The sequence below is a fragment of the Oncorhynchus gorbuscha genome, unplaced genomic scaffold (genome assembly GCF_021184085.1).
Source record: "Oncorhynchus gorbuscha isolate QuinsamMale2020 ecotype Even-year unplaced genomic scaffold, OgorEven_v1.0 Un_scaffold_1066, whole genome shotgun sequence".
Lineage (NCBI taxonomy): Eukaryota > Metazoa > Chordata > Actinopteri > Salmoniformes > Salmonidae > Oncorhynchus > Oncorhynchus gorbuscha.
This window is the reverse complement of record NW_025745962.1, coordinates 110,121-135,062: the sequence shown is the minus strand read 5'-3', so window position 1 is coordinate 135,062 and position 24,942 is coordinate 110,121. Positions and strand designations below refer to the sequence as shown.

General features: G+C 52.6%; 1 protein-coding gene across 1 annotated transcript in view; it reads right to left on the bottom strand.

Annotated features, from left to right (window-relative positions):
* The window catches only part of LOC124021160 (rhophilin-2-like), a 99,300-nt gene that overhangs the window by 3,869 nt on the left and 70,489 nt on the right, over nt 1-24,942 (bottom strand). The window contains exons 11-13 of the mRNA XM_046336512.1: nt 22,295-22,489; nt 20,329-20,405; nt 944-1,093 (exon numbers count right to left, since the gene is read on the bottom strand). Of these exons, the coding sequence (XP_046192468.1) occupies nt 944-1,093; nt 20,329-20,405; nt 22,295-22,489 (422 nt within the window). The remainder of the gene's footprint in view (nt 1-943; nt 1,094-20,328; nt 20,406-22,294; nt 22,490-24,942) is intronic.

Sequence of the window (24,942 nt, the reverse complement as noted above, 5' to 3'; positions counted from 1 at the left end):
ACAACATTTAGTCATGAACAACAGGTGGAAGGAGGTTTTTAACATTTCCAAAGAAACTGAAATAAAACATAAAAGTGACATAATAAAAAAGGAACAGTAAACATTCCAAAAATAATAAAGACATTTCAAATGTCATAAGTCTATTTACAGTTTGTTTGTCAGGATCAAGGGAAAGATGAACGGAGTAAAGTACAGAGAGATCATTGATGGAAACCTGCTCCAGATCGCTCAGGACCTCAGACTGGGGTGGAGGTTCACCTTCCAACAGGACAACAACCCTAAGCAAACAACCCTTCCCTCCGTGAGGCTAAATGTGCGTCAGCCTAACCCTTCCCCCCATTAGCCTAAGTGTGCGTCAGCCTAACCCTCCCCCCCATTAGCCTAAGTGTGAGTCAGCCTAACCCTTCCCCCCATTAGCCTAAGTGTGAGTCAGCCTAACCCTTCCCTCCATTAGCCTAAGTGTGCGTCAGCCTAACCCTTCCCTCCTTTAGCCTAAGTGTGCGTCAGCCTAACCCTTCCCCCCATTAGCCTAAGTGTGAGTCAGCCTAACCCTTCCCTCCTTTAGCCTAAGTGTGAGTCAGCCTAACCCTTCCCTCCTTTAGCCTAAGTGTGCGTCAGCCTAACCCTTCCCCCCATTAGCCTAAGTGTGCGTCAGCCTAACCCTTCCCTCCTTTAGCCTAAGTGTGCGTCAGCCTAACCCTTCCCCCCATTAGCCTAAGAGTGTGTCAGCCTAACCCTTCCCCCCCATTAGCCTAAGTGTGCGTCAGCCTAACCCTTCCCCCCCATTAGCCTAAGAGTGCGTCAGCCTAACCCTTCCCCCCCATTAGCCTAACCCTTCCCCCATTAGCCTAAGAGTGCGTCAGCCTAACCCTTCCCCCCATTAGCCTAAGTGTGCGTCAGCCTAACCCTTCCCCCCCAGTAACCAGTAGTATAGCAGACTCACAGCGGCAGGGCAGAGTGGGTCCAGGGAGGTAACCTGTACAGGTACTGGGTCTCCTCTCAGGGTGAAGCCCAGGTCTCTGTCCTCCAGTCTCAGCCTGACGGTACGAGGAGCTGTCCACCGTTGCTTAGCAGAGAACACTGACAGAGGACCCTGGAGGGGGAGGGGCAGGTTGTTGTGAAAACTTACCATGGACACCCCAAACCTTGATAGGACTGACAGTGTGCATCCCAAAGGGACCTGGTCTAAGGTAGGGCACTATGGAGCCTGGTCTAAGGTAGGGCACTATGGAGCCTGGTCTAAGGTAGGGCACTATGGAGCCTGGTCTAAGGTAGGGCACTATGGAGCCTGGTCTAAGGTAGGGCACTATGGAGCCTGGTCTAAGGTAGGGCACTATGGAGCCTGGTCTAAGGTAGGGCACTATGGAGCCTGGTCTAAGGCAGGGCACTATGGAGCCTGGTCTAAGGTAGGGCACTATGGAGCCTGGTCTAAGGTAGGGCACTATGGAGCCTGGTCTAAGGTAGGGCACTATGGAGCCTGGTCTAAGGTAGGGCACTATGGAGCCTGGTCTAAGGTAGGGTACTATGGAGCCTGGTCTAAGGTAGGGCACTATGGAGCCTGGTCTAAGGTAGGGCACTATGGAGCCTGGTCTAAGGTAGGGCACTATGGAGCCTGGTCTAAGGTAGGGCACTATGGAGCCTGGTCTAAGGTAGGGCACTATGGAGCCTGGTCTAGGTAGGGCACTATGGAGCCTGGTCTAGGTAGGGCACTATGGAGCCTGGTAGGGCACTATGGAGCCTGGTCTAAGGTAGGGCACTATGGAGCCTGGTCTAAGGTAGGGCACTATGGAGCCTGGTCTAAGGTAGGGCACTATGGAGCCTGGTCTAAGGTAGGGCACTATGGAGCCTGGTCTAAGGTAGGGCACTATGGAGCCTGGTCTAAGGTAGGGCACTATGGAGCCTGGTCTAAGGTAGGGCACTATGGAGCCTGGTCTAAGGTAGGGCACTATGGAGCCTGGTCAGAGGGCACTATGGAGCCTGGTCTAAGGTAGGGCACTATGGAGCCTGGTCTAAGGTAGGGCACTATGGAGCCTGGTCTAAGGTAGGGCACTATGGAGCCTGGTCTAAGGTAGGGCACTATGGAGCCTGGTCAGGTAGGGCACTATGGAGCCTGGTCAGAGGGCACTATGGAGCCTGGTCTAAGGTAGGGCACTATGGAGCCTGGTCAGAGGGCACTATGGAGCCTGGTCTAAGGTAGGGCACTATGGAGCCTGGTCTAAGGTAGGGCACTATGGAGCCTGGTCTAAGGTAGGGCACTATGGAGCCTGGTCTAAGGTAGGGCACTATGGAGCCTGGTCTAAGGTAGGGCACTATGGAGCCTGGTCTAAGGTAGGGCACTATGGAGCCTGGTCTAAGGTAGGGCACTATGGAGCCTGGTCAGAGGGCACTATGGAGCCTGGTCTAAGGTAGGGCACTATGGAGCCTGGTCTAAGGTAGGGCACTATGGAGCCTGGTCTAAGGTAGGGCACTATGGAGCCTGGTCTAAGGAGGGCACTATGGAGCCTGGTCTAAGGTAGGGCACTATGGAGCCTGGTCTAAGGTAGGGCACTATGGAGCCTGGTCTAAGGTAGGGCACTATGGAGCCTGGTCTAAGGTAGGGCACTATGGAGCCTGGTCTAAGGTAGGGCACTATGGAGCCTGGTCTAAGGTAGGGCACTATGGCGCCTGGTCTAAGGTAGGGCACTATGGAGCCTGGTCTAAGGTAGGGCACTATGGAGCCTGGTCTAAGGTAGGGCACTATGGAGCCTGGTCTAAGGTAGGGCACTATGGAGCCTGGTCTAAGGTAGGGCACTATGGAGCCTGGTCTAAGGTAGGGCACTATGGAGCCTGGTCTACTATGGGTAGGGCACTATGGAGCCTGGTCTAAGGTAGGGCACTATGGAGCCTGGTCTAAGGTAGGGCACTATGGAGCCTGGTCTAAGGTAGGGTGGAGCCTGGTCAGTAGGGCACTATGGAGCCTGGTCAGAGGGCACTATGGAGCCTGGTAGGGCACTATGGAGCCTGGTCAGAGGGCACTATGGAGCCTGGTCTAAGGTAGGGCACTATGGAGCCTGGTCTAAGGTAGGGCACTATGGAGCCTGGTCAGAGGGCACTATGGAGCCTGGTCTAAGGTAGGGCACTATGGAGCCTGGTCTAAGGTAGGGCACTATGGAGCCTGGTCTAAGGTAGGGCACTATGGAGCCTGGTCTATGGAGGTAGGGCACTATGGAGCCTGGTCTAAGGTAGGGCACTATGGAGCCTGGTCTAAGGTAGGGCACTATGGAGCCTGGTCTAAGGTAGGGCACTATGGAGCCTGGTCTAAGGTAGGGCACTATGGAGCCTGGTCTAAGGTAGGGCACTATGGAGCCTGGTCTAAGGTAGGGCACTATGGAGCCTGGTCTAAGGTAGGGCACTATGGAGCCTGGTCTAAGGTAGGGCACTATGGAGCCTGGTCTAAGGTAGGGCACTATGGAGCCTGGTCAGGAGGGCACTATGGAGCCTGGTCTAAGGTAGGGTACTATGGAGCCTGGTCTAAGGTAGGGTACTATGGAGCCTGGTCTAAGGTAGGGTACTATGGAGCCTGGTCTAAGGTAGGGCACTATGGAGCCTGGTCAGAGGGTACTATGGAGCCTGGTAGGGCACTATGGAGCCTGGTCTAAGGTAGGGCACTATGGAGCCTGGTCTAAGGTAGGTAGGGCACTATGGAGCCTGGTCTAAGGTAGGGCACTATGGAGCCTGGTCTAAGGTAGGGTACTATGGAGCCTGGTCTAAGGTAGGGCACTATGGAGCCTGGTCTAAGGTAGGGTACTATGGAGCCTGGTCTAAGGTAGGGCACTATGGAGCCTGGTCTAAGGTAGGGCACTATGGAGCCTGGTCAGAGGGCACTATGGAGCCTGGTCTAAGGTAGGGCACTATGGAGCCTGGTCTAAGGTAGGGCACTATGGAGCCTGGTCTAAGGTAGGGCACTATGGAGCCTGGTCAGAGGGCACTATGGAGCCTGGTCTAAGGTAGGGCACTATGGAGCCTGGTCAGAGGGTACTATGGAGCCTGGTCTAAGGTAGGGTACTATGGAGCCTGGTCTAAGGTAGGGTACTATGGAGCCTGGTCAGAGGGTACTATGGAGCCTGGTCTAAGGTAGGGCACTATGGAGCCTGGTCTAAGGTAGGGCACTATGGAGCCTGGTCTAAGGTAGGGCACTATGGAGCCTGGTCTAAGGTAGGGCACTATGGAGCCTGGTCTAAGGTAGGGCACTATGGAGCCTGGTCTAAGGTAGGGCACTATGGAGCCTGGTCTAAGGTAGGGCACTATGGAGCCTGGTCTAAGGTAGGGTACTATGGAGCCTGGTCTAAGGTAGGGCACTATGGAGCCTGGTCTAAGGTAGGGCACTATGGAGCCTGGTCAGAGGGCACTATGGAGCCTGGTCTAAGGTAGGGCACTATGGAGCCTGGTCTAAGGTAGGGCACTATGGAGCCTGGTCTAAGGTAGGGCACTATGGAGCCTGGGAGGGCACTATGGAGCCTGGTCTAAGGTAGGGCACTATGGAGCCTGGTCTAAGGTAGGGCACTATGGAGCCTGGTCAGGTAGGGCACTATGGAGCCTGGTCTAAGGTAGGGCACTATGGAGCCTGGTCTAAGGTAGGGCACTGGTCTAAGGTAGGGCACTATGGCGCCTGGTCTAAGGTAGGGCACTATGGAGCCTGGTCTAAGGTAGGGCACTATGGAGCCTGGTCTAAGGTAGGGCACTATGGAGCCTGGTCTAAGGTAGGGCACTATGGAGCCTGGTCTAAGGTAGGGCACTATGGAGCCTGGTCTAAGGTAGGGCACTATGGAGCCTGGTCTAAGGTAGGGCACTATGGAGCCTGGTCTAAGGTAGGGCACTATGGAGCCTGGTCAGAGGGCACTATGGAGCCTGGTCTAAGGTAGGGCACTATGGAGCCTGGTCTAAGGTAGGGCACTATGGAGCCTGGTCAGAGGGCACTATGGAGCCTGGTCTAAGGTAGGGCACTATGGAGCCTGGTCTAAGGTAGGGCACTATGGAGCCTGGTCTAAGGTAGGGCACTATGGAGCCTGGTCTAAGGTAGGGCACTATGGAGCCTGGTCTAAAGGTAGGGCACTATGGAGCCTGGTCTAAGGTAGGGCACTATGGAGCCTGGTCAGAGGGCACTATGGAGCCTGGTCTAAGGTAGGGCACTATGGAGCCTGGTCAGAGGGCACTATGGAGCCTGGTCTAAGGTAGGGCACTATGGAGCCTGGTCTAAGGTAGGGCACTATGGAGCCTGGTCAGAGGGCACTATGGAGCCTGGTCTAAGGTAGGGCACTATGGAGCCTGGTCTAAGGTAGGGCACTATGGAGCCTGGTCTAAGGTAGGGCACTATGGAGCCTGGTCTATGGAGCCTGGTCTAGGTAGGGCACTATGGAGCCTGGTCTAAGGTAGGGCACTATGGAGCCTGGTCTAGGTAGGGTACTATGCAGGGCCACTATGGAGCCTGGTCTATGGAGCCTGGTCTAAGGTAGGGCACTATGGAGCCTGGTCTAAGGTAGGGCACTATGGAGCCTGGTCTAAGGTAGGGCACTATGGAGCCTGGTCTAAGGTAGGGCACTATGGAGCCTGGTCAGAGGGCACTATGGAGCCTGGTCTAAGGTAGGGCACTATGGAGCCTGGTCTAAGGTAGGGCACTATGGAGCCTGGTCTAAGGTAGGGCACTATGGAGCCTGGTCTAAGGTAGGGCACTATGGAGCCCTGGTGGAGCCTGGTCAGAGGGCACTATGGAGCCTGGTCTAAGGTAGGGTACTATGGAGCCTGGTCTAAGGTAGGGTACTATGGAGCCTGGTCAGAGGGCACTATGGAGCCTGGTCTAAGGTAGGGCACTATGGAGCCTGGTCTAAGGTAGGGCACTATGGAGCCTGGTCTAAGGTAGGGCACTATGGAGCCTGGTCTAAGGTAGGGCACTATGGAGCCTGGTCTAAGGTAGGGCACTATGGAGCCTGGTCTAAGGTAGGGTACTATGGAGCCTGGTCTAAGGTAGGGCACTATGGAGCCTGGTCTAAGGTAGGGCACTATGGAGCCTGGTCTAAGGTAGGGTACTATGGAGCCTGGTCTAAGGTAGGGCACTATGGAGCCTGGTCTAAGGTAGGGCACTATGGAGCCTGGTCTAAGGTAGGGTACTATGGAGCCTGGTCAGAGGGCACTATGGAGCCTGGTCTAAGGTAGGGCACTATGGAGCCTGGTCTAAGGTAGGGCACTATGGAGCCTGGTCTAAGGTAGGGCACTATGGAGCCTGGTCTAAGGTAGGGCACTATGGAGCCTGGTCTAAGGTAGGGCACTATGGAGCCTGGTCTAAGGTAGGGCACTATGGAGCCTGGTCTAAGGTAGGGCACTATGGAGCCTGGTCTAAGGTAGGGCACTATGGAGCCTGGTCTAAGGTAGGGCACTATGGAGCCTGGTCTAAGGTAGGGCACTATGGAGCCTGGTCTAAGGTAGGGCACTATGGAGCCTGGTCTAAGGTAGGGCACTATGGAGCCTGGTCTAAGGTAGGGCACTATGGAGCCTGGTCAGAGGGCACTATGGAGCCTGGTCAGAGGGCACTATGGAGCCTGGTCTAAGGTAGGGTACTATGGAGCCTGGTCTAAGGTAGGGTACTATGGAGCCTGGTCAGAGGGCACTATGGAGCCTGGTCTAAGGTAGGGCACTATGGAGCCTGGTCTAAGGTAGGTTACTATGGAGCCTGGTCTAAGGTAGGTTACTATGGAGCCTGGTCAGAGGCAGGGCACTATGGAGCCTGGTCTAAGGTAGGGTACTATGGAGCCTGGTCTAAGGTAGGGCACTATGGAGCCTGGTCTAAGGTAGGGCACTATGGAGCCTGGTCTAAGGTAGGGCACTATGGAGCCTGGTCTAAGGTAGGGCACTATGGAGCCTGGTCTAAGGTAGGGCACTAAGGAGCCTGGTCTAAGGTAGGGCACTATGGAGCCTGGTCTAAGGTAGGGCACTATGGAGCCTGGTCTAAGGTAGGGCACTATGGAGCCTGGTCTAAGGTAGGGCACTATGGAGCCTGGTCTAAGGTAGGGCACTATGGAGCCTGGTCTAAGGTAGGGCACTATGGAGCCTGGTCTAAGGTAGGGCACTATGGAGCCTGGTCAGAGGGCACTATGGAGCCTGGTCAGAGGGTACTATGGAGCCTGGTCTAAGGTAGGGCACTATGGAGCCTGGTCAGAGGGTACTATGGAGCCTGGTCTAAGGTAGGGCACTATGGAGCCTGGTCAGAGGGTAATATGGAGCCTGGTCTAAGGTAGGGTACTATGGAGCCTGGTCAGAGGGCACTATGGAGCCTGGTCTAAGGTAGGGCACTATGGAGCCTGGTCTAAGGTAGGGCACTATGGAGCCTGGTCTAAGGTAGGGTACTATGGAGCCTGGTCAGAGGGCACTATGGAGCCTGGTCTAAGGTAGGGCACTATGGAGCCTGGTCTAAGGTAGGGCACTATGGAGCCTGGTCTAAGGTAGGGCACTATGGAGCCTGGTCTAAGGTAGGGCACTATGGAGCCTGGTCTAAGGTAGGGCACTATGGAGCCTGGTCTAAGGTAGGGCACTATGGAGCCTGGTCTAAGGTAGGGCACTATGGAGCCTGGTCTAAGGTAGGGCACTATGGAGCCTGGTCTAAGGTAGGGTACTATGGAGCCTGGTCTAAGGTAGGGTACTATGGAGCCTGGTCTAAGGTAGGGAACTATGGAGCCTGGTCAGAGGGCACTATGGAGCCTGGTCTAAGGTAGGGTACTATGGAGCCTGGTCTAAGGTAGGGCACTATGGAGCCTGGTCTAAGGTAGGGTACTATGGAGCCTGGTCTAAGGTAGGGCACTATGGAGCCTGGTCTAAGGTAGGGCACTATGGAGCCTGGTCAGAGGGTACTATGGAGCCTGGTCTAAGGTAGGGCACTATGGAGCCTGGTCAGAGGGTACTATGGAGCCTGGTCAGAGGGTACTATGGAGCCTGGTCTAAGGTAGGGCACTATGGAGCCTGGTCAGAGGGTACTATGGAGCCTGGTCTAAGGTAGGGCACTATGGAGCCTGGTCTAAGGTAGGGTACTATGGAGCCTGGTCTAAGGTAGGGTACTATGGAGCCTGGTCAGAGGGCACTATGGAGCCTGGTCAGAGGGCACTATGGAGCCTGGTCTAAGGTAGGGCACTATGGAGCCTGGTCAGAGGGCACTATGGAGCCTGGTCAGAGGGCACTATGGAGCCTGGTCAGAGGGCACTATGGAGCCTGGTCAGAGGGCACTATGGAGCCTGGTCTAAGGTAGGGCACTATGGAGCCTGGTCAGAGGGCACTATGGAGCCTGGTCAGAGGGCACTATGGAGCCTGGTCTAAGGTAGGGCACTATGGAGCCTGGTCTAAGGTAGGGTACTATGGAGCCTGGTCAGAGGGTACTATGGAGCCTGGTCTAGGTAGGGCACTATGGAGCCTGGTCTAAGGTAGGGCACTATGGAGCCTGGTCTAAGGTAGGGCACTATGGAGCCTGGTCTAAGGTAGGGCACTATGGAGCCTGGTCTAAGGTAGGGTACTATGGAGCCTGGTCTAAGGTAGGGCACTATGGAGCCTGGTCTAAGGTCGGGTACTATGGAGCCTGGTCAGAGGGTACTATGGAGCCTGCTCATAGGGTACTATGGAGCCTGGTCTAAGGTAGGGCACTATGGAGCCTGGTCTAAGGTAGGGTACTATGGAGCCTGGTCTAAGGTAGGTTACTATGGAGCCTGGTCTAAGGTAGGACACTATGGAGCCTGGTCTAAGGTAGGGCACTATGGAGCCTGGTCTAAGGTAGGGCACTATGGAGCCTGGTCAGAGGGCACTATGGAGCCTGGTCTAAGGTAGGGTACTATGGAGCCTGGTCTAAGGTAGGGTACTATGGAGCCTGGTCTAAGGTAGGGCACTACGGAGCCTGGTCTAAGGTAGGGCACTATGGAGCCTGGTCAGAGGGTACTATGGAGCCTGGTCTAAGGTAGGGCACTATGGAGCCTGGTCTAAGGTAGGGCACTATGGAGCCTGGTCTAAGGTAGGGCACTATGGAGCCTGGTCTAAGGTAGGGCACTATGGAGCCTGGTCAGAGGGTACTATGGAGCCTGGTCTAAGGTAGGGCACTATGGAGCCTGGTCTAAGGTAGGGAACTATGGAGCCTGGTCAGAGGGTACTATGGAGCCTGGTCTACGGTAGGGTACTATGGAGCCTGGTCTAAGGTAGGGCACTATGGAGCCTGGTCTAAGGTAGGTTACTATGGAGCCTGGTCAGAGGGTACTATGGAGCCTGGTCTAAGGTAGGGCACTATGGAGCCTGGTCTAAGGTAGGAACTATGGAGCCTGGTCAGAGGGTACTATGGAGCCTGGTCTACGGTAGGGTACTATGGAGCCTGGTCTAAGGTAGGGCACTATGGAGCCTGGTCTAAGGTAGGTTACTATGGAGCCTGGTCTAAGGTAGGGCACTATGGAGCCTGGTCTAAGGTAGGGCACTATGGAGCCTGGTCTAAGGTAGGGCACTATGGAGCCTGGTCAGAGGGCACTATGGAGCCTGGTCTAAGGTAGGGCACTATGGAGCCTGGTCTAAGGTAGGGCACTATGGAGCCTGGTCTAAGGTAGGGCACTATGGAGCCTGGTCTAAGGTAGGGCACTATGGAGCCTGGTCAGAGGGCACTATGGAGCCTGGTCTAAGGTAGGGTACTATGGAGCCTGGTCTAAGGTAGGGTACTATGGAGCCTGGTCAGAGGGCACTATGGAGCCTGGTCTAAGGTAGGGCACTATGGAGCCTGGTCTAAGGTAGGTTACTATGGAGCCTGGTCTAAGGTAGGTTACTATGGAGCCTGGTCAGAGGCAGGGCACTATGGAGCCTGGTCTAAGGTAGGGTACTATGGAGCCTGGTCTAAGGTAGGGCACTATGGAGCCTGTTCTAAGGTAGGGCACTATGGAGCCTGGTCTAAGGTAGGGCACTAAGGAGCCTGGTCTAAGGTAGGGCACTATGGAGCCTGGTCTAAGGTAGGGCACTAAGGAGCCTGGTCTAAGGTAGGGCACTAAGGAGCCTGGTCTAAGGTAGGGCACTATGGAGCCTGGTCTAAGGTAGGGCACTATGGAGCCTGGTCTAAGGTAGGGCACTATGGAGCCTGGTCTAAGGTAGGGCACTAAGGAGCCTGGTCTAAGGTAGGGCACTATGGAGCCTGGTCTAAGGTAGGGCACTATGGAGCCTGGTCAGAGGGCACTATGGAGCCTGGTCAGAGGGTACTATGGAGCCTGGTCTAAGGTAGGGCACTATGGAGCCTGGTCAGAGGGTACTATGGAGCCTGGTCAGAGGGTACTATGGAGCCTGGTCTAAGGTAGGGCACTATGGAGCCTGGTCAGAGGGTAATATGGAGCCTGGTCTAAGGTAGGGTACTATGGAGCCTGGTCAGAGGGCACTATGGAGCCTGGTCTAAGGTAGGGCACTATGGAGCCTGGTCTAAGGTAGGGTACTATGGAGCCTGGTCTAAGGTAGGGTACTATGGAGCCTGGTCAGAGGGCACTATGGAGCCTGGTCTAAGGTAGGGCACTATGGAGCCTGGTCTAAGGTAGGGCACTATGGAGCCTGGTCTAAGGTAGGGCACTATGGAGCCTGGTCTAAGGTAGGGCACTATGGAGCCTGGTCTAAGGTAGGGCACTATGGAGCCTGGTCTAAGGTAGGGCACTATGGAGCCTGGTCTAAGGTAGGGCACTATGGAGCCTGGTCTAAGGTAGGGCACTATGGAGCCTGGTCTAAGGTAGGGTACTATGGAGCCTGGTCTAAGGTAGGGTACTATGGAGCCTGGTCTAAGGTAGGGTACTATGGAGCCTGGTCTAAGGTAGGGAACTATGGAGCCTGGTCAGAGGGCACTATGGAGCCTGGTCTAAGGTAGGGTACTATGGAGCCTGGTCTAAGGTAGGGCACTATGGAGCCTGGTCTAAGGTAGGGTACTATGGAGCCTGGTCTAAGGTAGGGCACTATGGAGCCTGGTCTAAGGTAGGGCACTATGGAGCCTGGTCAGAGGGTACTATGGAGCCTGGTCTAAGGTAGGGCACTATGGAGCCTGGTCAGAGGGTACTATGGAGCCTGGTCAGAGGGTACTATGGAGCCTGGTCTAAGGTAGGGCACTATGGAGCCTGGTCAGAGGGTACTATGGAGCCTGGTCTAAGGTAGGGCACTATGGAGCCTGGTCTAAGGTAGGGTACTATGGAGCCTGGTCTAAGGTAGGGTACTATGGAGCCTGGTCAGAGGGCACTATGGAGCCTGGTCAGAGGGCACTATGGAGCCTGGTCTAAGGCTATGGAGCCTGGTCAGAGGGCACTATGGAGCCTGGTCAGGAGGGCACTATGGAGCCTGGTCAGAGGGCACTATGGAGCCTGGTCAGGTAGGGCACTATGGAGCCTGGTCAGTAGGGCACTATGGAGCCTGGTCAGAGGGCACTATGGAGCCTGGTCAGAGGGCACTATGGAGCCTGGTCAGAGGGCACTATGGAGCCTGGTCTAAGGTAGGGCACTATGGAGCCTGGTCTAAGGTAGGGTACTATGGAGCCTGGTCAGAGGGTACTATGGAGCCTGGTCTAAGGTAGGGCACTATGGAGCCTGGTCTAAGGTAGGGCACTATGGAGCCTGGTCTAAGGTAGGGCACTATGGAGCCTGGTCTAAGGTAGGGCACTATGGAGCCTGGTCTAAGGTAGGGTACTATGGAGCCTGGTCTAAGGTAGGGCACTATGGAGCCTGGTCTAAGGTAAGGTAGGGTACTATGGAGCCTGGTCAGAGGGTACTATGGAGCCTGCTCATAGGGTACTATGGAGCCTGGTCTAAGGTAGGGCACTATGGAGCCTGGTCTAAGGTAGGGTACTATGGAGCCTGGTCTAAGGTAGGTTACTATGGAGCCTGGTCTAAGGTAGGGCACTATGGAGCCTGGTCTAAGGTAGGGCACTATGGAGCCTGGTCTAAGGTAGGGCACTATGGAGCCTGGTCAGAGGGCACTATGGAGCCTGGTCTAAGGTAGGGTACTATGGAGCCTGGTCTAAGGTAGGGTACTATGGAGCCTGGTCTAAGGTAGGGCACTACGGAGCCTGGTCTAAGGTAGGGCACTATGGAGCCTGGTCAGAGGGTACTATGGAGCCTGGTCTAAGGTAGGGTACTATGGAGCCTGGTCTAAGGTAGGGCACTATGGAGCCTGGTCTAAGGTAGGGCACTATGGAGCCTGGTCTAAGGTAGGGCACTATGGAGCCTGGTCAGAGGGTACTATGGAGCCTGGTCTAAGGTAGGGCACTATGGAGCCTGGTCTAAGGTAGGGAACTATGGAGCCTGGTCAGAGGGTACTATGGAGCCTGGTCTACGGTAGGGTACTATGGAGCCTGGTCTAAGGTAGGGCACTATGGAGCCTGGTCTAAGGTAGGTTACTATGGAGCCTGGTCAGAGGGTACTATGGAGCCTGGTCTAAGGTAGGGCACTATGGAGCCTGGTCTAAGGTAGGGAACTATGGAGCCTGGTGGTCTATGGAGGTAGGGTACTATGGAGCCTGGTCTAAGGTAGGGCACTATGGAGCCTGGTCTAAGGTAGGGCACTATGGAGCCTGGTCAGAGGGTACTATGGAGCCTATGGAGCCTGGTCTAAGGTAGGGCACTATGGAGCCTGGTCTAAGGTAGGGTACTATGGAGCCTGGTCTAAGGTAGGGTACTATGGAGCCTGGTCTAAGGTAGGGCACTATGGAGCCTGGTCTAAGGTAGGGTACTATGGAGCCTGGTCTAAGGTAGGGTACTATGGAGCCTGGTCTAAGGTAGGTTACTATGGAGCCTGGTCAGAGGGCACTATGGTCTAAGGTAGGGCACTATGGAGCCTGGTCTAAGGTAGGGCACTATGGAGCCTGGTCTAAGGTAGGGCACTATGGAGCCTGGTCTAAGGTAGGGCACTATGGAGCCTGGTCTAAGGTAGGGCACTATGGAGCCTGGTCAGGTAGGGCACTATGGAGCCTGGTCTAAGGTAGGGCACTATGGAGCCTGGTCTAAGGTAGGGCACTATGGAGCCTGGTCTAAGGTAGGGCACTATGGAGCCTGGTCTAAGGTAGGGCACTATGGAGCCTGGTCTAAGGTAGGGTACTATGGAGCCTGGTCTAAGGTAGGGCACTATGGAGCCTGGTCTAAGGTAGGGCACTATGGAGCCTGGTCTAAGGTAGGGCACTATGGAGCCTGGTCTAAGGTAGGGCACTATGGAGCCTGGTCAGAGGGCACTATGGAGCCTGGTCTAAGGTAGGGCACTATGGAGCCTGGTCTAAGGTAGGGCACTATGGAGCCTGGTCTGGAGCCTGGTCTAAGGGTACTATGGAGCCTGGTCAGAGGGTACTGGAGCCTGGAGGGTACTATGGAGCCTGCTCAGAGGGTACTATGGAGCCTGGTCAGAGGGCACTATGGAGCCTGGTCTAAGGTAGGGCACTATGGAGCCTGGTCTAAGGTAGGGCACTATGGAGCCTGGTCTAAGGTAGGGCACTATGGAGCCTGGTCAGAGGGCACTATGGAGCCTGGTCAGAGGGCACTATGGAGCCTGGTCTAAGGTAGGGTACTATGGAGCCTGGTCTAAGGTAGGGAACTATGGAGCCTGGTAGGGCACTATGGAGCCTGGTCTAAGGTAGGGTACTATGGAGCCTGGTCTAAGGTAGGGCACTATGGAGCCTGGTCTAAGGTAGGGTACTATGGAGCCTGGTCTAAGGTAGGGCACTATGGAGCCTGGTCTAAGGTAGGGCACTATGGAGCCTGGTCAGAGGGTACTATGGAGCCTGGTCTAAGGTAGGGCACTATGGAGCCTGGTCAGAGGGTACTATGGAGCCTGGTCAGAGGGTACTATGGAGCCTGGTCTATGGAGCCTGGTAGGGCACTATGGAGCCTGGTCAGAGGGGGTACTATGGAGCCTGGTCTAAGGTAGGGCACTATGGAGCCTGGTCACTATGGAGCCTGGTCTAAGGTAGGGTACTATGGAGCCTGGTCAGAGGGCACTATGGAGCCTGGTCAGAGGGCACTATGGAGCCTGGTCTAAGGTAGGGCACTATGGAGCCTGGTCAGAGGGCACTATGGAGCCTGGTCAGAGGGCACTATGGAGCCTGGTCAGAGGGCACTATGGAGCCTGGTCAGGAGGGCACTATGGAGCCTGGTCTATGGAGCCTGGTAGGGCACTATGGAGCCTGGTCAGAGGGCACTATGGAGCCTGGTCAGAGGGCACTATGGAGCCTGGTCTAAGGTAGGGCACTATGGAGCCTGGTCTAAGGTAGGGTACTATGGAGCCTGGTCAGAGGGTACTATGGAGCCTGGTCTAAGGTAGGGCACTATGGAGCCTGGTCTAAGGTAGGGCACTATGGAGCCTGGTCTAAGGTAGGGCACTATGGAGCCTGGTCTAAGGTAGGGCACTATGGAGCCTGGTCTAAGGTAGGGCACTATGGAGCCTGGTCTAAGGTAGGGCACTATGGAGCCTGGTCTAAGGTCGGGTACTATGGAGCCTGGTCAGAGGGCACTATGGAGCCTGGCTCATAGGGCACTATGGAGCCTGGTCTAAGGTAGGGCACTATGGAGCCTGGTCTAAGGTAGGGCACTATGGAGCCTGGTCTAAGGTAGGTTACTATGGAGCCTGGTCTAAGGTAGGGCACTATGGAGCCTGGTCTAAGGTAGGGCACTATGGAGCCTGGTCTAAGGTAGGGCACTATGGAGCCTGGTCAGAGGGCACTATGGAGCCTGGTCAGGTAGGGTACTATGGAGCCTGGTCTAAGGTAGGGTACTATGGAGCCTGGTCTAAGGTAGGGCACTACGGAGCCTGGTCTAAGGTAGGGCACTATGGAGCCTGGTCAGAGGGTACTATGGAGCCTGGTCTAAGGTAGGGTACTATGGAGCCTGGTCTAAGGTAGGGCACTATGGAGCCTGGTCTAAGGTAGGGCACTATGGAGCCTGGTCTAAGGTAGGGCACTATGGAGCCTGGTCAGAGGGTACTATGGAGCCTGGTCTAAGGTAGGGCACTATGGAGCCTGGTCTAAGGTAGGGAACTATGGAGCCTGGTCAGAGGGTACTATGGAGCCTGGTCTACGGTAGGGTACTATGGAGCCTGGTCTAAGGTAGGGCACTATGGAGCCTGGTCTAAGGTAGGTTACTATGGAGCCTGGTCAGAGGGTACTATGGAGCCTGGTCTAAGGTAGGGCACTATGGAGCCTGGTCTAAGGTAGGGAACTATGGAGCCTGGTCTAAGGTAGGGTACTATGGAGCCTGGTCTACGGTAGGGTACTATGGAGCCTGGTCTAAGGTAGGGCACTATGGAGCCTGGTCTAAGGTAGGGCACTATGGAGCCTGGTCTAAGGTAGGGCACTATGGAGCCTGGTCTAAGGTAGGGCACTATGGAGCCTGGTCTAAGGTAGGGCACTATGGAGCCTGGTCTAAGGTAGGGTACTATGGAGCCTGGTCTAAGGTAGGGCACTATGGAGCCTGGTCTAAGGTCGGGCACTATGGAGCCTGGTCTAAGGTAGGGCACTATGGAGCCCTGGTCTATGGAGCCTGGTCAGAGGGCACTATGGAGCCTGGTCTAAGGTAGGGCACTATGGAGCCTGGTCTAAGGTAGGGCACTATGGAGCCTGGTCTAAGGTAGGGCACTATGGAGCCTGGTCAGAGGGCACTATGGAGCCTGGTCTAAGGTAGGGCACTATGGAGCCTGGTCTAAGGTAGGGAACTATGGAGCCTGGTCTAAGGCAGGGCACTATGGAGCCTGGTCTAAGGTAGGGTACTATGGAGCCTGGTCAGAGGGTACTATGGAGCCTGCTCAGAGGGTACTATGGAGCCTGGTCAGAGGGCACTATGGAGCCTGGTCTAAGGTAGGGCACTACCTTCCCAAGTTCTCTCACGTCACCCCGCTCCTCCGTTCTCTCCACTGGCTTCCAGTTGAAGCTCGCATCCGCTACAAGACCATGGTGCTTGCCTACGGAGCTGTGAGGGGAACGGCACCTCAGTACCTCCAGGCTCTGATCAGGCCCTACACCCAAACAAGGGCACTGCGTTCATCCACCTCTGGCCTGCTCACCTCCCTACCACTGAGGAAGTACAGCTCCCGCTCAGCCCAGTCAAAACTGTTCGCTGCCCTGGCCCCCCAATGGTGGAACAAACTCCCTCACGACGCCAGGACAGCGGAGTCAATCACCACCTTCCGGAGACACCTGAAACCCCACCTCTTTAAGGAATACCTAGGATAGGATAAGTAATCCCTCTCACCCCCCCCCTAAGTTTTAGATGCACTATTGTTAAGTGACTGTCCCACTGGATGTCATAAGGTGAATGCACCAATTTGTAAGTCGCTCTGGATAAGAGCGTCTGCTAAATGACTTAAATGTAAATGTAAATGTATGGAGCCTGGTCTAAGGTAGGGCACTATGGAGCCTGGTCTAAGGTAGGGCACTATGGAGCCTGGTCAGAGGGCACTATGGAGCCTGGTCAGAGGGCACTATGGAGCCTGGTCTAAGGTAGGGCACTATGGAGCCTGGTCTAAGGTAGGGCACTATGGAGCCTGGTCTAAGGTAGGGCACTATGGAGCCTGGTCTAAGGTAGGTTACTATGGAGCCTGGTCTAAGGTAGGTTACTATGGAGCCTGGTCTAAGGTAGGGCACTATGGAGGGAATAGATGAGGGTGTGTTTGGGACACAACCATTGTTCATGTTATTGATTCATCAAGAAAAGGAGGCTGAGGAAAGAGACGTATTCAGCTCAACACCACTGTTAATGACCCAGAGTCGACCCGTTCTGTTGGGTCACTGTCTCCAGGGTTAATGTTAGTACTGCCATAGTGGTTCTGTTGAGTCACTGTCTCCAGGGTTAATGTTAGTACTGCCATAGTGGTTCTGTTGGGTTAATGTTAGTACTGCCATAGTGGTTCTGTTGGGTCACTGTCTCCAGGGTTAATGTTAGTACTGCCATAGTGGTTCTGTTGGGTTAATGTTAGTACTGCCATAGTGGTTCTGTTGGGTCACTGTCTCCAGGGTTAATGTTAGTACTGCCATAGTGGTTCTGTTGGGTTAATGTTAGTACTGCCATAGTGGTTCTGTTGGGTCACTGTCTCCAGGGTTAATGTTAGTACTGCCATAGTGGTTCTGTTGGGTTAATGTTAGTACTGCCATAGTGGTTCTGTTGGGTCACTGTCTCCAGGGTTAATGTTAGTACTGCCATAGTGGTTCTGTTGGGTCACTGTCTCCAGGGTTAATGTTAGTACTGACATAGTGGTTCTGTTGGGTTAATATTAGTACTGCCATAGTGGTTCCGTTGGATCACTGTCTCCAGGGTTAATGTTAGTACTGCCATAGTGGTTCTGTTGGGTTAATGTTAGTACTGCCATAGTGGTTCTGTTGGGTCACTGTCTCCAGGGTTAATGTTAGTACTGACATAGTGGTTCTGTTGGGTCACTGTCTCCAGGTTTAATGTTAGTACTGCCATAGTGGTTCTGTTGGGTCACTGTCTCCAGGGTTAATGTTAGTACTGCCATAGTGGTTCTGTTGGGTCACTGTCTCCAGGGTTAATGTTAGTACTGCCATAGTGGTTCTGTTGGGTTAATGTTAGTACTGACAGTGGTTCTGTTGGATCACTGTCTCCAGGGTTAATGTTAGTACTGCCATAGTGGTTCTGTTGGGTCACTGTCTCCAGGGTTAATGTTAGTACTGCCATAGTGGTTCTGTTGGGTTAATGTTAGTACTGCCATAGTGGTTCTGTTGGGTCACTGTCTCCAGGGTTAATGTTAGTACTGCCATAGTGGTTCTGTTGGGTTAATGTTAGTACTGCCATAGTGGTTCTGTTGGGTCACTGTCTCCAGGGTTAATGTTAGTACTGCCATAGTGGTTCTGTTGGGTCACTGTCTCCAGGGTTAATGTTAGTACTGACATAGTGGTTCTGTTGGGTTAATGTTAGTACTGCCATAGTGGTTCCGTTGGATCACTGTCTCCAGGGTTAATGTTAGTACTGCCATAGTGGTTCTGTTGGGTTAATGTTAGTACTGCCATAGTGGTTCTGTTGGGTCACTGTCTCCAGGGTTAATGTTAGTACTGCCATAGTGGTTCTGTTGGGTTAATGTTAGTACTGCCATAGTGGTTCTGTTGGGGCACTGTCTCCAGGGTTAATGTTAGTACTGCCATAGTGGTTCTGTTGGGTCACTGTCTCCATGGTTAATGTTAGTACTGCCATAGTGGTTCTGTTGGGTTAATGTTAGTACTGCCATAGTGGTTCTGTTGGGTCACTGTCTCCAGGGTTAATGTTAGTACTGCCATAGTGGTTCTGTTGGGTCACTGTCTCCAGGGTTAATGTTAGTACTGCCATAGTGGTTCTGTTGGGTCACTGTCTCCAGGGTTAATGTTAGTACTGCCATAGTGGTTCTGTTGGGTCACTGTCTCCAGGGTTAATGTTAGTACTGACATAGTGGTTCTGTTGGGTTAATGTTAGTACTGCCATAGTGGTTCTGTTGGGTTAATGTTAGTACTGCCATAGTGGTTCTGTTGGGTCACTGTCTCCAGGGTTAATGTTAGTACTGCCATAGTGGTTCTGTTGGGTCACTGTCTCCAGGTTTAATGTTAGTACTGCCATAGTGGTTCTGTTGGGTTAATGTTAGTACTGCCATAGTGGTTCTGTTGGGTCACTGTCTCCAGGGTTAATGTTAGTACTGCCATAGTGGTTCTGTTGGGTCACTGTCTCCGGGGTTAATGTTAGTACTGCCATAGTGGTTCTGTTGGGTTAATGTTAGTACTGCCATAGTGGTTCTGTTGGGTCACTGTCTCCAGGGTTAATGTTAGTACTGCCATAGTGGTTCTGTTGGGTCACTGTCTCCAGGGTTAATGTTAGTACTGCCATAGTGGTTCTGTTGGGTCACTGTCTCCAGGGTTAATGTTAGTACTGCCATAGTGGTTCTGTTGAGTCACTGTCTCCAGGGTTAATGTTAGTACTGCCATAGTGGTTCTGTTGGGTCACTGTCTCCAGGGTTAATGTTAGTACTGCCATAGTGGTTCTGTTGGGTTAATGTTAGTATTGCCATAGTGGTTCTGTTGGGTTAATGTTAGTACTGCCATAGTGGTTCTGTTGGGTCACTGTCTCCAGGGTTAATGTTAGTACTGCCATAGTGGTTCTGTTGGGTTAATGTTAGTACTGCCATAGTGGTTATGTTGGGTCACTGTCTCCAGGGTTAATGTTAGTACTGACATAGTGGTTCTGTTGGGTCACTGTCTCCAGGGTTAATGTTAGTACTGCCATAGTGGTTCTGTTGGGTCACTGTCTCCAGGGTTAATGTTAGTACTGCCATAGTGGTTCTGTTGGGTTAATGTTAGTACTGCCATAGTGGTTCTGTTGGGTCACTTTCTCCAGGGTTAATGTTAGTACTGCCATAGTGGTTCTGTTGGGTCACTGTCTCCAGGGTTAATGTTAGTACTGCCATAGTGGTTCTGTTGGATCACTGTCTCCAGGGTTAATGTTAGTACTGCCATAGTGGTTCTGTTGGGTTAATGTTAGTACTGCCATAGTGGTTCTGTTGGGTCACTGTCTCCAGGGTTAATGTTAGTACTGCCATAGTGGTTCTGTTGGGTCACTGTCTCCAGGGTTAATGTTAGTACTGCCATAGTGGTTCTGTTGGGTTAATGTTAGTACTGCCATAGTGGTTCTGTTGGATCACTGTCTCCAGGGTTAATGTTAGTACTGCCATAGTGGTTCTGTTGGGTCACTGTCTCCAGGGTTAATGTTAGTACTGCCATAGTGGTTCTGTTGGGTCACTGTCTCCAGGGTTAATGTTAGTACTGCCATAGTGGTTCTGTTGGGTCACTGTCTCCAGGGTTAATGTTAGTACTGCCATAGTGGTTCTGTTGGGTTAATGTTAGTACTGACATAGTGGTTCTGTTGGGTTAATGTTAGTACTGCCATAGTGGTTCTGTTGGGTTAATGTTAGTACTGCCATAGTGGTTCTGTTGGGTTAATGTTAGTACTGCCATAGTGGTTCTGTTGGGTCACTGTCTCCAGGGTTAATGTTAGTACTGACATAGTGGTTCTGTTGGGGCGGATTCAGAAAACAGCACCACACCATCTGGGTTGAACTGAATTTAACTGTTTTAAAAAACAACAACACACAAATCCAGAGCTTTGTGATGCCAATTTCTGAATAGACCGTAGATATTTTACACGACGGGACGGTTTCCCAGACACAGATTAATCTTAGTCCCAGACTATAAAGAGGAGTTTTAAGAGTTACTGGTGATCCTCCTTTCACCAAGCTTCATAGTCCAGGACTAAGACTTAAACAATCTGTGTCTGGAACAGCAGCCCTGAAATGTTAAAAGAAAATTAGTAATCCCACATACCAGCCTCCGGAAAAAGTCTGTGACTTTCACCTTTGTGGCCATGGGCGTTTCCATCTCTGCCTTGTGCTCTGTTTTAGCTGAGGAGGGAAAACAGGTCTGTTTATTACCACAACAACCTGCCAACGTCCTCTGGGGTTCAGCACGACAGGGAGCCACACTGTAAACATTACAGCGTCACAACATCCTGGACCTACTAAACAGCTGTTTAAAAGGTTATTAGGTTGTTGAAGGTTATTTCACAGGAGAACCAACCAGGAAGTTACATTGTATGTCTCGTCTTACATTCCACACCACCGATGGAACAGACCCATTGTAATGAGGTCCAACAGTCAGACCCCCTCTGTCTCTCTAATGACATGAGGTCCAGTCAGACCCCCTCTGTCTCTCTAATGACATGAGGTCCAGTCAGACCCCCTCTGTCTCTCTAATGACATGAGGTCCAACAGTCAGACCCCCTCTGTCTCTCTAATGACATGAGGTCCAACAGTCAGACCCCCTCTGTCTCTCTAATGACATGAGGTCCAGTCAGACCCCCTCTGTCTCTCTAATGACATGAGGTCCAACAGTCAGACCCCCTCTGTCTCTCTAATGACATGAGGTCCAGTCAGACCCCCTCTGTCTCTCTAATGACATGAGGTCCAACAGTCAGACCCCCTCTGTCTCTCTAATGACATGAGGTCCAACAGTCAGACCCCTTCTGTCTCTCTAATGACATGAGGTCCAGAAAGACCCCCTCTGTCTCTCTAATGACATGAGGTCCAACAGTCAGACCCCCTCTGTCTCTCTAATGACATGAGGTCCAACAGTCAGACCCCCTCTGTCTCTCTAATGACATGAGGTCCAACAGTCAGACCCCCTCTGTCTCTCTAATGACATGAGGTCCAACAGTCAGACCCCCTCTGTCTCTCTAATGACATGAGGTCCAACAGTCAGACCCCCTCTGTCTCTCTAATGACATGAGGTCCAACAGTCAGACCCCCTCTGTCTCTCTAATGACATGAGGTCCAGTCAGACCCCCTCTGTCTCTCTAATGACATGAGGTCCAGTCAGACCCCCTCTGTCTCTCTAATGACACGAGGTCCAACAGTCAGACCCCCTCTGTCTCTCTAATGACATGAGGTCCAGTCAGACCCCCTCTGTCTCTCTAATGACATGAGGTCCAGTCAGACCCCCTCTGTCTCTCTAATGACATGAGGTCCAGTCAGACCCCCTCTGTCTCTCTAATGACATGAGGTCCAACAGTCAGACCCCCTCTGTCTCTCTAATGACATGAGGTCCAACAGTCAGACCCCCTCTGTCTCTCTAATGACATGAGGTCCAGTCAGACCCCCTCTGTCTCTCTAATGACATGAGGTCCAGTCAGACCCCCTCTGTCTCTCTAATGACATGAGGTCCAGTCAGACCCCCTCTGTCTCTCTAATGACATGAGGTCCAACAGTCAGACCCCCTCTGTCTCTCTAATGACATGAGGTCCAACAGTCAGACCCCCTCTGTCTCTCTAATGACATGAGGTCCAACAGTCAGACCCCCTCTGTCTCTCTAATGACATGAGGTCCAACAGTCAGACCCCCTCTGTCTCTCTAATGACATGAGGTCCAACAGTCAGACCCCCTCTGTCTCTCTAATGACATGAGGTCCAACAGTCAGACCCCCTCTGTCTCTCCAATGACATGAGGTACATTTGACAGTCAGTTGTCTTGAATCAACAGTGATGTGGAGCCAGAGCTGATGACCATGTAAAAAGGTTTTTAAATGAGGTTGATTGGTTGATTGAGTGGTTGGTTGGTTGATTGAGTGGTTGGTTGAGTGATTGATTGATCGGTTGATTGATTGATCGATCGAGTTCCCAATAAGAGGTTCACTTACAGACGATGTCTGGTGCTTCACGAATACAATTGATTGATTAATTGACTCACAGATGATGTCTGGAACTTCACAAATACATTTGATTGATTGATTGACTCACAGACGATGTCTGGAGCCTCCAGGTAGTCTGTGAACTCGTCCTCTCGGTTGTTGTCATTGAACTTGGCCAGGGAACGGTTGTGACTGGCCTGGAGGATGGCCTGGAGCACATCCAGCTTCCTGAGGTGACGACACAGACTATGGATCCTCAGACCCTCCTCATGACCTATCACAGCCCGTCGCAGGTGGGCCTTACCTGGGGAAGGAGTGGGGAGGTGGAGGAGGGAGGAGGAATTAACGGGGAGGTGGAGGAGGGAGGTTTAGGAGGGAGGAGGAATTAACGGGGAGGTGGAGGAGGGAGGTTTAGGAGGGAGGAGGAATTAACGGGGAGGTGGAGGAGGGAGGTGGAGGAGGGAGGAGGAATTAACGGGGAGGTGGAGGAGAGGGGAGGTGGAGGAGGGAGAAGGAGAGGTGGAGGAGGGAGGAGGAATTAACGGGTAGGTGGAGGAGGGAGGAGGAATTTAAGGGGAGGTGGAGGAGAGGGGAGGTGGAGGAGGGAGAAGAAGAGGTGGAGGAGGGAGGAGGAATTAACGGGGAGGTGGAGGAGAGGGGAGGTGGAGGAGGGAGAAGAAGAGGTGAAGGAGGGAGAAGAAGAGGTGGAGGAGAGGGGAGGTGGAGGAGAGGGGAGGTGGAGAAGGAATTAACGGGGAGGTGGAGGAGAGGGGAGGTGGAGGAGGGAGAAGAAGAGGGTGGAAAGAGGAAGAGTCATTAAGACAGGTGAGTAAGTATACAGGTAAAAACTAAATGGATCCCGTTTAGACTCGGACCATATGGTACCAGGTGATAAAGGGGCTATATACAGGGGGTACCAGGTGATAAAGTGGCTATATACAAGGGGTACCAGGTGATAAAGGGGCTATATACAAGGGGTACCAGGTGATAAAGGGGCTATATACAAGGGGTACCAGGTGATAAAGGGGCTATATACACAAGGGGTACCAGGTGATAAAGGGGCTATATACACAAGGGGTACCAGGTGACAACATGGCTATATACACGGGGTACCAGGTGACAACATGGCTATATACACAAGGGGTACCAGGTGATAAAGGGGCTATATACACGGGGTACCAGGTGATAAAGGGGCTATATACACAAGGGGTACCAGGTGATAAAGGGGCTATATACACAAGGGGTACCAGGTGATAAAGGGGCTATATACACAAGGGGTACCAGGTGATAAAGGGGCTATATACACAAGGGGTACCAGGTGACAACGGGGCTATATACACGGGGTACCAGGTGACAACGGGGCTATATACAGGGGGTACCAGGTAATAACATGGCTATATACAGGGGGTACCAGGTAATAACATGGCTATATACAGGGGGTACCAGGTGATAAAGGGGCTATATACACGGGGTACCAGGTGATAAAGGGGCTATATACACGGGGTACCAGGTGACAACGGGGCTATATACAGGGGGTACCAGGTAATAACATGGCTATATACAGGGAGGTAATAACATGGCTATATACACGGGGTACCAGGTGATAAAGGGGCTATATACAGGGGGTACCAGGTGATAAAGGGGCTATATACACGGGGTACCAGGTGACAACGGGGCTATATACAGGGGGTACCAGGTAATAACATGGCTATATACAGGGAGGTAATAACATGGCTATATACAGGGAGGTAATAACATGGCTATATACAGGAAGTACCAGGTAATAACATGGTGATATACAGGAAGTACCAGGTAATAACATGGTTATATACAGGGAGGTAATAACATGGCTATATACAGGGAGGTAATAACATGGCTATATACAGGGGGTACCAGGTAATAACATGGCTATATACAGGGGGTACCAGGTAATAACATGGCTATATACAGGGGGTACCAGGTGATAAAGGGGCTATATACACGGGGTACCAGGTGATAAAGGGGCTATATACACGGGGTACCAGGTGACAACGGGGCTATATACAGGGGGTACCAGGTAATAACATGGCTATATACAGGGAGGTAATAACATGGCTATATACACGGGGTACCAGGTGATAAAGGGGCTATATACAGGGGGTACCAGGTGATAAAGGGGCTATATACACGGGGTACCAGGTGACAACGGGGCTATATACAGGGGGTACCAGGTAATAACATGGCTATATACAGGGAGGTAATAACATGGCTATATACAGGGAGGTAATAACATGGCTATATACAGGAAGTACCAGGTAATAACATGGTGATATACAGGGAGTACCAGGTAATAACATGGTTATATACAGGGAGGTAATAACATGGCTATATACAGGGAGGTAATAACATGGCTATATACAGGGGGTACCAGGTGATAAAGTGGCTATATACAAGGGGTACCAGGTGATAAAGGGGCTATATACAAGGGGTACCAGGTGATAAAGGGGCTATATACAAGGGGTACCAGGTGATAAAGGGGCTATATACACAAGGGGTACCAGGTGATAAAGGGGCTATATACACAAGGGGTACCAGGTGACAACATGGCTATATACACGGGGTACCAGGTGACAACATGGCTATATACACAAGGGGTACCAGGTGATAAAGGGGCTATATACACGGGGTACCAGGTGATAAAGGGGCTATATACACAAGGGGTACCAGGTGATAAAGGGGCTATATACACAAGGGGTACCAGGTGATAAAGGGGCTATA